Raw genomic sequence first — 12342 nt, 5'->3', positions numbered from 1 at the left:
TTTGCAGATGTATTTGATGTGGGCTACATTGGCCCTGTATGCACCTGCTGTTCAAGTGTGCACCCTAGGTATAGTCTGATTCTTTGCGGTGAGGGACTGGGCAGCGGGGGTGGTGAGAAGGGTAGTCCCTTGTTGTGGTAGCATACTGCTGCTCACCAAAAGACATATTTCCTTACACAAGGTATCACTGGTATAAGAGTTTCCAGGTCTTGAGAGTGTTGACACCAAAGGCTTTTTAGGTACCACTGAAGCTTCCTCATATGCAGTCTGACATATGGTATGAGTAGAATGTAAAATGCCATGAACCCCAGAGCTTGCAGGATTTTCCTTGCGGATATCTGAATTAGGCAGTCGTCTAAGTATGGGTAAATGTGAATATTTCTTGGCCTGCAAAAAGCAATGGCGGGAGCCAGGCATTTTGTGAAAACTCTGGGAAGCAGTAGGTACGCCAAAGGGAAGCACAGAGAACTGAAAGTACAGAAACCCTGCCCTGAAATGTAAATATTTCCTACAAGATTCCCTGATTGGGATGTGTAGGTAGGCCTCTTTTAGGTCTAGGGTGGCTAGCCAGGCATCCTTGAAGGGAATAGGTAGTAGTTGCTGAAAGGTGAGCATTCAGCACTCTGAATTTTGCTATCACCAGGAAGGTGTTTAGAAAGGCTAAATCAAGGATGGGGCACCAGGTGCCCTCTTTTCTGGGTACCAGGAAGAGCCTGGAGTAGAAACCTTGGCCTATCTGTTCTGCAGGAATGTGGTCTATTGGCCTCATGGAGAGCAGGGAAAGGACTTGCTTTTTGGTCTCTGTCCACTGGTTTGGAGGTAGATCTGGAATCCCTTTTGGGGTTGGTAAAGTGTGGAAAGAAAATTTGCCTCCCTGGGACACTATGTTGAGGACCCAGAGGTCGCTGGTAATGCTGGCCCAGGTGTTTGCATGGAAGGAGAGTTTTCCTTCCAGGGGCAAGTGCAGGCAGGCAGAGGGAGGGGGTGGAAGTGGAGAGTTATTGTGATTTCTTACCATGAGGGGGTGGCTTTGCACTCCCTGGTTTAGAAGAGGAGGTACTCCACTGCTTTGAACTCTGCATTCCCTGTGGCTGTTATCAGGGGGTTTGGGCTGAACTGACCTGGAGGGGGCAGGAAAGGTCCACTGTTTGGAGGGTCAATGCCTACTGAACCTGGGTGGCTGGACCTGCAGGAAATTCTTAACTGTCTGCATAGATTTAGCTTTTTCTTCCATCTTTAAGATCTCCTCTGCCTTGGTGCCAAATAAGTTGTCTTTGTGCAAGGGTGCATCCAATAATTTAGATTTGACATGGTCTGGCAAGGGCTGTTCCTTAAGCCAAGCATGCCTTCTAAGGACAGAACCGGTGACTGCTACCCTGCAAGATGCTTTTAGGACATCAAAACCACAGTGTAAGGTGTGCTTAGCTACATGACTTGCAGAATGCATTAAGTCTTGCAACTATATTTTCTGCACAAGCAAGAAAAGTTGTTTTTTTGTTTGAGGATTTCCATGGTATGCTGCTGGAATTTTAGCATATGGAACTGACAATTTAGTGCTCTAATAGCAAGAGTAGCAGAGGCATATACTTTTTTACCCCATCTGTCTAATGCTCGGGAATCCCTATCTGAGGGGGTGGGATTCTTAGCAGAAGTTGCTTTAATCCCTTTTAGGCCCTTGGGAGATGACCTCAGGGTCAGCAGTTGGATTTTTGAAAATAAATTTATGTGAGTCAGGGACTCAAATAGCTGTCTGGTTTTCTGGGAGCAGGAGGGAGGGTGTCAGGAGTCAAACTAGATCCCATGAAACCATCATCCACAATATCCAAGACAGGAGAAATGGCCAAGGGTTTGTGCTGTGGAAGATCTAAAAATTCCCTGAGTCTCTTTTTAGAGTGGGGGTAGTCCTGACATTCCCACTGGAAATGCTATGAAGGGTTTCCCCAAAGGAAAAATCTTTGGGTGGAGAGGCTGAAAGAATGAATTCTTCTGCAGCAGAATACTCATAAGCAGAGAGGGGTTGCATGTCTTCATATTCAGAGGCATCAGAGTCATCGGACTCCTGTTTAGATAAGGCTACTGGGGACAAATCTCTTTTTTTGGAAAGGGTAGCTTGGCTTCCCCTGATCATCATTATGAGGTCTTCTGCCATTTTAAGCATTTGAGACTGAGGCAGGGAAGCAGGTGCCTGAGATGGGGTCGATTTCCTGGGTGTGGTTCGAACGCTGGGCCTTAGAAACTCAGTAGTTTTCAACAGAACAGAAGACGCGAAAGAAGTCGGTTTGTGTTGAGAATCGGTAGTGCAAAGTACTTCCTCAGAAGCCGGTGCCTGCTCAGTGGCTCCGGACCCATCCAAGGTACAGCCTACTGCAGGATCCTTAGTCGATGAGTTTTGTGGCATACCGGACTCCGAAAGGGTCTCGGTAGCGGCCTGCAAATCCACAGATGCGGGCATCAGGGGCTGCAAAAGCGCCTCACTGAGGCCCGGAGAACTGGTGACTAACTTAACCAAAGCGTCGTCGGAAGGTTTGGACCTGTACGGTCTGTCTCTGTCTTTATCCTTACATTTTTTGGAAATTCTGATGTCAGATGGCTTACCAAAGCCAGATCAGAAATAGAGGACTGCGAGCGAAAATATGTAGCTATAATAAGGGCCCGACTACATATAATTCTGGCGTTGAACAAAGCACAAAAGTGACAGTGGGGGACGTCATGGTCTGGGCCTAAGCAAATGACACAGTAAGAATGAAAGTCTCGGTGTGGTATTTGTTTTCCACAGGCAAGACAATTGTTAACTTTTTCTGACATTGGTTAGAGCAAGAAAAAAGGATCCCCAATGGGGTACTTAGCTTTAGAAGACTTCAACTTCAATTCGGAAACAAAACTCAGGTAGTGGCCGACCGGCACTCGCGTGAACTGCTTCTGCTTCAGGCTCCTCGGCAAGAAAGACTGATGTAATGGCGTCAGCTGCCTTCCTTTATACTACTGACGACCTGACTTTAGTCCTGAAGCGACAGCAACCAATGCAGAAATACTAAGCCTCTGGAATTTGGGTCGACTGAGGGCTAACTTGGCAGGGATAATCCAAATGTGATGACAGCAACAGTGAAACATGAAGAACATCTTGAGTCACAACCCCACCCCGAATGACCCACCTGCAAAGTCTGACCTGAGGAAGGGCCTGCAACTAAGTCTGACCTGAGGAACAGCCTGCAACTAGCACAGCCTGAAGTGGTAAAGTCATCTGCGAAAAGGAGTTGACTCAAACTCTCCGGACCCAATGGTGAAGGCCCAAATCCTGGGCTCCAGTTGGTTCTGAAGGCACCGAGAGAGTCATAGTCATGCTTGGAACCGAAGACATGGAAGTTATTGGCGCAGAGGCCAGAGGAGTCTTTGTGGATGGAGCCAACAGCTCTAAACCCTGCGAATAAGTCAAGAGGAGAATTTTATGTGGGGGTACTGGGAGAGAATTCCCCTGCGCCAAATTGGAAAGGGGGCTGAGAATATGGGGAAAGATCTCTAGCTGTCAGAAGCTGATCCACCAACCTCACTATATCAACTTCAAAAAGACTCCTGGTGGAGTCAACAGACAACCTTGAGGGAGATTCAGGTCTCTCTATAAAGGGGCTAGGAAGTGGACCTAGCAAGGGTTCGATCAATGGGGAATATGTAGTCCTGGGTGTAAGGAAAGATTCAGGCTTTGGAACCAGGCCAGAAGGTAGGAGGTGCAGAGCAGGAGATGGTGCAAACTAAAACATTTGATGCCAACATAGGAGTCTGTACTGCAGATGGTGTTGTGGTCGGTGTAGATGGCACCGAGGTAGAGGTCGGTGTAGAATACTCATAGGAAATTACTAGGCTATTGGCCCTGAGGCCCTTATAAGCATAGCCAAGAGTTTATCCCATGTTTAGACAAATCAGCACCCAATGCCCCTGTCCAGCAGGGACATGGGTGAAATCCCAGGGGTATATTTTCTGTTTTTCATCCAGTTATCCAGGTTGCTCTTAAAAAGGGGTAAAGGGTTACTCTGCTTGATGTGGAGAGAGAGTCTATTCCAGACACAAATCTGTCCCGCCAACAAGTCTTGTTGCTGTCACAGAGCAGGTTCAAGCCGCACGTGCGGGTTATTCAAGTGGAACTTGAGTTGCGGAAGTGTAGTAGTCCCGTCAAGGTGGGGTCCATAAACATCTTGTATGCCAGACAGAGGTCACCTCTGAGGAGTCTGTATGAAACCAAGTAGAGGGATAGGACTTTCAGCCTGTGTATGGTATATCTTTGAGGCCCTGGATTCTCCTGGTGAGGAACCTCTGTGGTCTCTCCAGCTGCTGCATGTGCTTTGCGAGGTACATGTCAAAAGGGGCGTTGTACTTGATAATGGGCCTTATAAGGGAAGAATACAGGGATGTTATGACCTCCTTGTCCCTAGATGAGATACCCTTCCTTATGAGGTGGGCCATGGAGAAGGCTTTCCGTACAAAGAAAGCAACATGGTGGTCAAAAGTCAGGTTGCCATCAACCTGGGTGCCCAAATCCCTCACAACTGAATGAGTGCTTAGGAGGTTATTGTGATAACTCTCCCCAAAGGGGATGATTATGCACTTTTTGGTATTCAGCTTGAGGCCATGTATCTGGCACCAGTCATTTGTCTGAGTGAGACCCATTTGGAGGATGTCCACATCATTAGGGGAATTAATGACAGCAACCCAGCTTGCAGTGATCTGCAAACTTGGCCAGCCATAGCCCACTTGTTTTGGCCTGCATCTCAGAAGAGTATATGCCAAATAACAGAGGCCCCAAGACTGAACCCTGGGGTACACTGCTTGTCACAGGTCTACTGCTTGAGGTGGCTTCCCCTATTTTGACTACATGGGTTCTATCAGTACATTCTGAAATTTTTAGAACCTTAGGCTTTGGTACCGAAGAGGAAACAGCTGAAGGTGCTTTTTTTTTTTTTATGTCGGTGCCGTTGGAGACGTCAGCACTAAACATGCAGATTTTACACCACAGGCCAGAGGAGACTGGTGGCCTTGGACAATACTTCCTCTAAAGGGGCCTTAAGAAGCCCTTTGGGCTCTATTACTGCAGCCCTGGAAGACAGAGCACTTGAGATCAAGATGAGACATACCCAAACAATATACACACTTATGACCATCTGAATTCGGCATTTTTCTGCCGCAGTCTTGGCAATGCTTAAAAAAAAACAGTTTTGTACACTTACCATAAATGTAGATGTTTGAGTGTATTCACTGTTGCAGTCATTACATTTGGGTTATCTGCTTGCAGGTAGCCCTCAGTCGGCATGATTAACAAAGTCTTGGGTTCTGCGTCTGTTGCTCTCGCTTCTTCCATGATGTCAGGTCGTCAGGGGTATAAAACATGCAGCCAACATCATTAAATCAGTCTTTCTTGTCATGCGGTGGCCGAAATAGAAACACAATAGTTCACAAGTGCCGGTCGGCCGACTCCTGAAATTTTCGTTAAGTTTCAGAACCGAAGTCTTGAACTAAAAGCTAAGTACCCCGTTGGGGAAACTTTTTCTTGCTCTAAACCGATGTCAATAAAAGTAAATAATTGCATTTCTTGTGGAAAGCAAATAAATCAAAGATTTTAATTCGTACTGTATTCCTTGACTAGGCCCTGACCACGACAGACCTCGCTGTCTGTTTTGTACCTTATTTAAACCACAAACTATCAGTCATCGGTATATTTGCGCTTCTAAATTTTTTGGTGCTCGGTTCAATTATCCTGATATGTCTTCGGTAAGCCATCCGACTACCGACATTCCGAAAAAACGCAAAGATAAAGACAGAGACAGGCCACCCAGTTAGCCGGTACCAACTACATTTGAACATTTTTCTACAGGACTAGACTGTTATAATATATACACATTTTCAAATTGTAAGCCTTTCAATTAGCACAATAATCATTCAGTGTAACAAATCCATTTTCTTAAAGCAGCAATATCTTTTAACATTTTATTCGTATTATGTCAAGCCTTCATGTTTAATCACAAAACAATATGCTTTAAGTTACACAACTGTAACCTTACACTATTCAGTTATGAGGAAATGCCAGGTATGAAAACATTTGAGCTAATGTCTCAGATGTAACACTAGCTCTGGCAAGTAAAGCCTTTTTGAGTGTACCATAAGTCTAGTAATCCTCTCTCTCCATGTCTTAGGCTCTCAGTGGGTCTCCATTTAAAAGGCCTGGTAAGATCCTGGCTAAATCAGCTTGATCCCATCCGTACTGGTAGGTATACCTCTTGAAGGTGGTAAGATGCACCACAAGGTCCTCTTGGGCAGGTTGTTTTAATGGTAGCTCTATTCTTGGCATAGGTATCACCTTAAAGTGACCATGCATCTGGATGCAGCCACTATAGTCTGCAGTAACTGTTTTACTGTGGTCATCATGGCATGACATGCATACACAGGTGCAAATCAAAAACCTTCCCAGCATGCCACAGGACTGTTTTCTTGAGGGGGCATATACACTCACTCTGGCAGGGACATCTCAAAATTGACAGTAATAACTAGTACCAAATTATCCACCAACACAAAAGGTTAAAAGCACCTCAGAACATTCACTTTAACATAAACCGTGAAGTTTTACTATTAGCAATTGAAAATAAGGATGTTCTCCCAGGCAAATCAATGTCTTGGCATTTGCACAGCCAGTACCTTTGGTTTCATACTGCTGTGACAGGCTTTGCTGGTACAGTTCCCTGGGTCCTTCTCACAGGAACAATTTCTAGCTTCTTCAATAAATTTCTTCGCTTTGCTTGGTTCATCTTCTCAGAGTTGTGCTGGACACCCAAGTTTCCTTTTTAAAAAGGGTACATGCTCTGTCTGCACGTGTGTCAGCCTCCCTTTACATTGCATTCAACAGCTCAGTCAATAAAACCTGTTCTCACTAATATAGCAAAGTATTTTTTCTAATCTTAAAGCAAGTAGTAAAATTAACTAAAATGCTTACCACAAGTAAAGCACCACTTTATTCTACTGGATCCACTATAAAACTGCTATAAACACTTACATCATTACACCACTACTTACACATTGCTGGGTCACAAACATAATTTACACTATAAACAAAGCCACACACAATCACTTTTGTAATGTTGCTACCCACATAGTCACAGCTCAATGAAAGCACAGCAAAACTCCTCCCAGTAAACTCATCATCGGTGATGGGTTTTAACAATGGGTGTTGCAATCCTCGGTAATGGGTGCTGCAATCCTCGGTGATGGGCTCTAACAATGGATGCTGCAATCCTTTATGATGGGTTTTAACAATGGATGCTGCAATCCTCGGTGATGGGTTTTAACAATGGGTGTTGTAAGAGCGGGGTAAGTGCTTCTAACACACAATTAGCGGCTGATGTAACCATACTGCAACAATTTTTGATCAACATTACAATACTTGACCAATGCCCTTTCAATCATGTTAACAGCTACCAAGTGCGCATGTATATGTATACATATGTTTGGGGCCTTGGATCAAGGATGAAAATAGTCCAGGGTCAATCTGTTAAGTGAACAAATATACAAAAACCTTGGAGCAAATAGTCTGCTAATACAAATAGCTAATCCTATGACTCAGCTGCCAATTCTCCTAACCATCAAAAAAGAATGTATTATTTCACTCAATGTTCAGATAAAAAAAGTCAAACTTCTAAATTATTTACATACCTCTTTGGTACAAATTGTCATCTCCTGCGGTTTCATACACATCACCCTGTTCATACAGTACCTCCTTCTGAAAAGATTCGTGATAATTCGCTTCTTCTGTTCTAGTGCTAGGTTCAACCTCATACTCAGTTGACTGTGCATGTACATCTTCATAATTTGCTTCAGGTTCTTCTACAGGTGGTTCCTTCAGGAGTTGAAGAAAAAACACTGTGGCATGTTACATAACACATTAAATTAATGCTCCCTTATGTAACATTTAAAATTGTCACTGTGACAAGCACAGACTTATTCAAATTCAAGGGATGACAAAAATAAATTTAATAATGATATAGTAAATTTGTCAATATTACAGTCTCTGTAATGGAATACAATGAAAAACAGCACAACCAACAAAATCAAAGACTGCAATATACAAGAGTTCAGCTTGCAAGAAACATATTAGCACTTAAAGGAAAAAGTACAGTTTTGTACCTACCATAAATGTAGATGTTCGAAGATCCACATTGCTGCAGTCCTAACACTTGGGTAGTCCGCTGTCCCAGTCGGCCCGAATACCAAAGTATATGGCTGACGTCGGTCAAGGCGCATTAGTCTGACGTCAGGACGTCAGGGTACTAATGCGCATGCCCGACGCCATATCCTCAGTCTTTTCTTGCCCCAGATGTCAGAAGACCCTAAAAAGATAAGGCCAAAACCAAAAAACACCAAACACTCCTGCACCAAATATATGTACAATATATACAAACTTACAAGAGTATAACCCCACCCACACAACCACCCCTAAACACAGGGAAGGAGGTTGGGTGGACTGCAGCAATGTGGATCTTGAACATCTACATTTATGGTAGGTACAAAACTGTACTATGTTCTTCATTCCACATTGCTGCAGTCCTAACACTGGTAGAATCCCAAAGCAGAGGTAAGGGAGGCTGGCAAATCATAAAGAAGCAGGAGCTGTCAACATGCCTTGCAAAATAGCTGTGGCAAAACCAGCCCTAGATTTAGAGTAGAGAGGAAGGTGGTAATGCTTAGAGAAAGTATGCACTGAACTCCAAGTAGCTGCCTCCAAAATATCCTTAGTTGCCACCCGCCTTAGAAATGCTGTTGAAGTGGCAGTAGCCCTAGTGGAATGAGGCCTAATCCCAGCTGGAATCTCCTTGCCATGATGGGAATAACAAAATGCAATGCAAAACCCAATCCACTTAGAAATAGTTTGTTTTGAAACAGGCTTGCCCTGAGAACTCAAAGCAAAAGAAACAAACAACTGCTGAGACTGCCTAAAATCCTTAGTCCTGCTTAAATAATAACGAACTGCCTGTGTACATCTAAAGTGTGCAAAATCTTTTCCCCTTATTTTGGGGATCTGCATAGAAAGTAGGCAAATGAATAGTTTGGTTTAAAGCCACACTAGAAACCACCTTAGGCATAAAGGAAGGATTAGTGCGTAATGATACCCTATCCTTATGGAAAATCAAAAAGGCTCAACCGCCATAAGGGCCTGCAATTCAGAAACCCTTCTTGCAGAAGTAATGGCCAACAAAAAGCAGTCTTCCATGACAAGTATTTCAATTCAGCAGTAGCCGAGGCTCAAAAGGTTGTAGAGTAAGTTTCTCCAACACAAAATTGAGATCCCAAGCAGGAGTAGGAGCTCACGTGGGGGTCTTATATTCTTTGCCCTCTAAGAAATTGCTTGAAAAAGGATGAGAAAACAATGGTGCGTCACAATCATAGCGAGCTGAAATTGCTGCAGCATGAATCTTAATGGAAGAGAAAGACAAACCTTTGTCCAATAACTCAGTAAGATATTGAAGAGCCACACTCAAATTAGGCTCAGAAATCTCCAAATTCTTTGCTGCACTCCAAAATAAAAATCTCTTCCATTTTCTGCTACACTTTCCTTGTACTAGGCCTTCTGGCTTCCATAATCACATTTAAAACTTGTTGAGGAAGTTGAGACCTGCTGTGTTTCAAAATAGAATATGCCAGGCTGTTAGATGAAGAGAGTGAAGCTTGACATTGAGTAGATGACCGTCCCTCTGAGACAACAGGTGCGGAATCAAAGGTAAAGGCCATGGAGGCTTCCTTACCAGACTCCTCAGTAATGGGTACCAGTGTTGCCGAGGCCAATCTGGAGCTATTAAAATCATCCTTGGCTTGTCTTGTCTGACCTTTAGGAGTACCTTTGGGAGAAGAGGCAGAGGTGGAAAGGCATACACATGAAGATTTTTCCAACTGAAAGAAAGAGCATCCACTTTCCAAGCTGTGTGATGAAACCTTTTTGTGCAAAATTTTGGCAGCTGGTGGTTTAGTGGAGAAGCGAACAGATCTATGTCTGGAGTTCCCCATGACACTGTCAATTTCTGAAATACATGAAGATCCAGTTTCCACTCGTGGGGATCCATGATTTGTCTGCTTAACACATCTGCTAAGGAGTTCTGTGCTCCCGGCAGAAACCTTGCCTGAAGAGTTAGTTGCAAGCTGAGCGCAGTCTCCCATAAAATCATTGCTTGCCTGCATAGAGGGTAAGAATGTGTTCCCCCTTGTTTGTTGATGTACCACATGACAGTTGTGTTGTCTGTTAGAATCAACACCTGACCTGGAAGAAGTAACTCCTTGAAAGTCATTAATGCAAACTGGACTGCTAACATCTCCTTCATGTTGATATGTAGATGCTGTAGTCTGGCAGGCCACTTGTCTTGTATCCACTTTCCATTCAGATGAGCTCCCCAAGCTATGTCTGAGGCATCTGTCGTTAGAATCTGACTCGCCTCTGGCCGGGTCACAGAGAGTCCCTTGTTTAGGTGACATTCCTGAGCCCACCACAAAAATTCCTTTTGAATGCAAGGTATTATTTGAATGACAGTGTCCAAATCCTGGCAGTGCTGTGTCCATACATTTGTGAGATAGCATTGCAGCTTCCTCATATGCAGTTTGGCATTGGGAAGCACCAGAATACAAGATGCCATGAACCCTAAGGCTTGAAGGACTGTCCTTGCAGTCAGCCAGGACTGAAGAGATAGTTGATGGAAGTAAAGGGAAAGATTCTTTTGTTTGTCCGGGTTAAAAGGCCATCTGGGTTGCTGTATTCAGTCTCACACCCAGAAAGCACATGTCTTGAGAGGGTACTAGACTGGACTTTATTTTGTTCACAGAATACCCCAGGCATCTTAGCACTGCTATCACATATTCCAAATGCTGTAAAAGGTCTTCCTTTTCTTGAGCCAGAATCAGGCAGTCGTCCAAGTAAGGATAGATTTGTATTCCTTTTAGCCTGAAGTAAGCTATCACTGGAGCCAGAACCTTTGTGAATACTCTGGGCGCAGTAGATAAGCCAAAGGGCAATGCAGAGAACTGATAATGGGAATTCCCAGCTTGGAAATGCAGATACTTCCTGCAACTCAGTCTGATAGGTACATGAAGGTAAGCCTCCTTGAGATCTAAAGTTACCATCCAGTGATCTTTGCCCAGCAGAGGTAAAAGCTGTTGTAACGTCAACATTTTGAACTTGGGAATGTCCAGATAAGTGTTGAGGATAGATAAATCCAAAATCGGTCTCCACGTGTTCCCCTTCTTTGGTACTAGGAACAGGCGAGAATAAAATCCTAGGCCCCTTTCTGGCACAGGAACCGGCTGAATGGCCCCTATTTGGAGTAACAGAGAAAATTTGCTTGTGAGCCTCTCTTCTTTGTAGAGGAGGAATGTCTGGCATGCCCCTGAAAGGAGGCAAGGTATGGAAATAAAACCTGTAACCGTGGTGAATGATATCCAATACCCATCTGTCTTGGGTAATTAAATTCCAATTTTCTTTGAAAAGTGCCAGCCTTCCTCCCAAAGGTGCTGCCAGACGAGAAAGCACTGGCAGCTGAAAAGGCAGGTCATTGGGTCTGTTTACGAAAGGACTGACCCCTGCCCTCACCAGAAGACTGAGCAGGTGAACTCCCTGTTCTAGGCCTAAAAGAACCTTGAGCTCTGCCCCTACCACGTCTAGACCTACCCCTAGACTGGGACTCATAAGCAGGATATGTCCATCCCTTAGTAGGCCAATTTCTACTAAACTTCGGAGGCTGAACCTGCAAAAAATCTTTAACAGTCTGCATAGACTTAGCCTTGTCCTCCATTTTCTTTAAAACTGCTTCCACAGGCGAACCAAACAACACGTCAGACTGTAACGGAGCATCCAAAATTCTTGTCTTAACATGCTCAGCTAAGTTCTGATCCCTCAGCCAGGCGTGCCTACGAAGAACAGAACCAGTGGCAGCCACCCTCGAAGAGGCCTGCACAGCATCAAAACCACATTGCAAGGAATGCTTACCCACCTGTTCAGACACATGAACTAAATCCTGCAACTCTTTACACTCAATACCTTCCGCCAGAGCATCCACCTTAGACTTCAATTGTGAAAGGAGATAATTTTGATATTTTAACATGTGAAACTGGCAATTCAAAGCCCTCATGGCTAAAGTGAAAGAAGTATACACCTTCTTTCCCCATCTATCCAAAGCCCTTGCCTCTATCAGGAGGAACAGGATTTTTAACAACAAAAGCCTTAACACCTTTAGGCCCCTGAGAAACAGTTTCCGGGTCTGCCCTAGGACTCTTAAAAAGATACTTATGAGCTTCAGGCACCCTATAATACCTATCTGGTTTAACTGG

The 12342-nt window shown here is 44.2% G+C and overlaps 1 protein-coding gene across 1 annotated transcript in view; it reads right to left on the bottom strand.

Moving 5' to 3' along the window:
• Positions 1-12342, bottom strand: part of LOC122790680 (src substrate cortactin-like) — a 1120562-nt gene that overhangs the window by 173199 nt on the left and 935021 nt on the right. Inside the window, exon 12 of the mRNA XM_044058203.1 lies at positions 7690-7873. Within this exon, the coding sequence (XP_043914138.1) occupies positions 7690-7873 (184 nt within the window). The remainder of the gene's footprint in view (positions 1-7689; positions 7874-12342) is intronic.

This window comes from Protopterus annectens, chromosome 16.part0 (genome assembly GCF_019279795.1).
Source record: "Protopterus annectens isolate FY-2018-M chromosome 16.part0, PAN1.0, whole genome shotgun sequence".
Lineage (NCBI taxonomy): Eukaryota > Metazoa > Chordata > Ceratodontiformes > Protopteridae > Protopterus > Protopterus annectens.
Note: the sequence above shows the minus strand (reverse complement) of the source record. Positions and strands in the feature narration are given on the sequence as shown.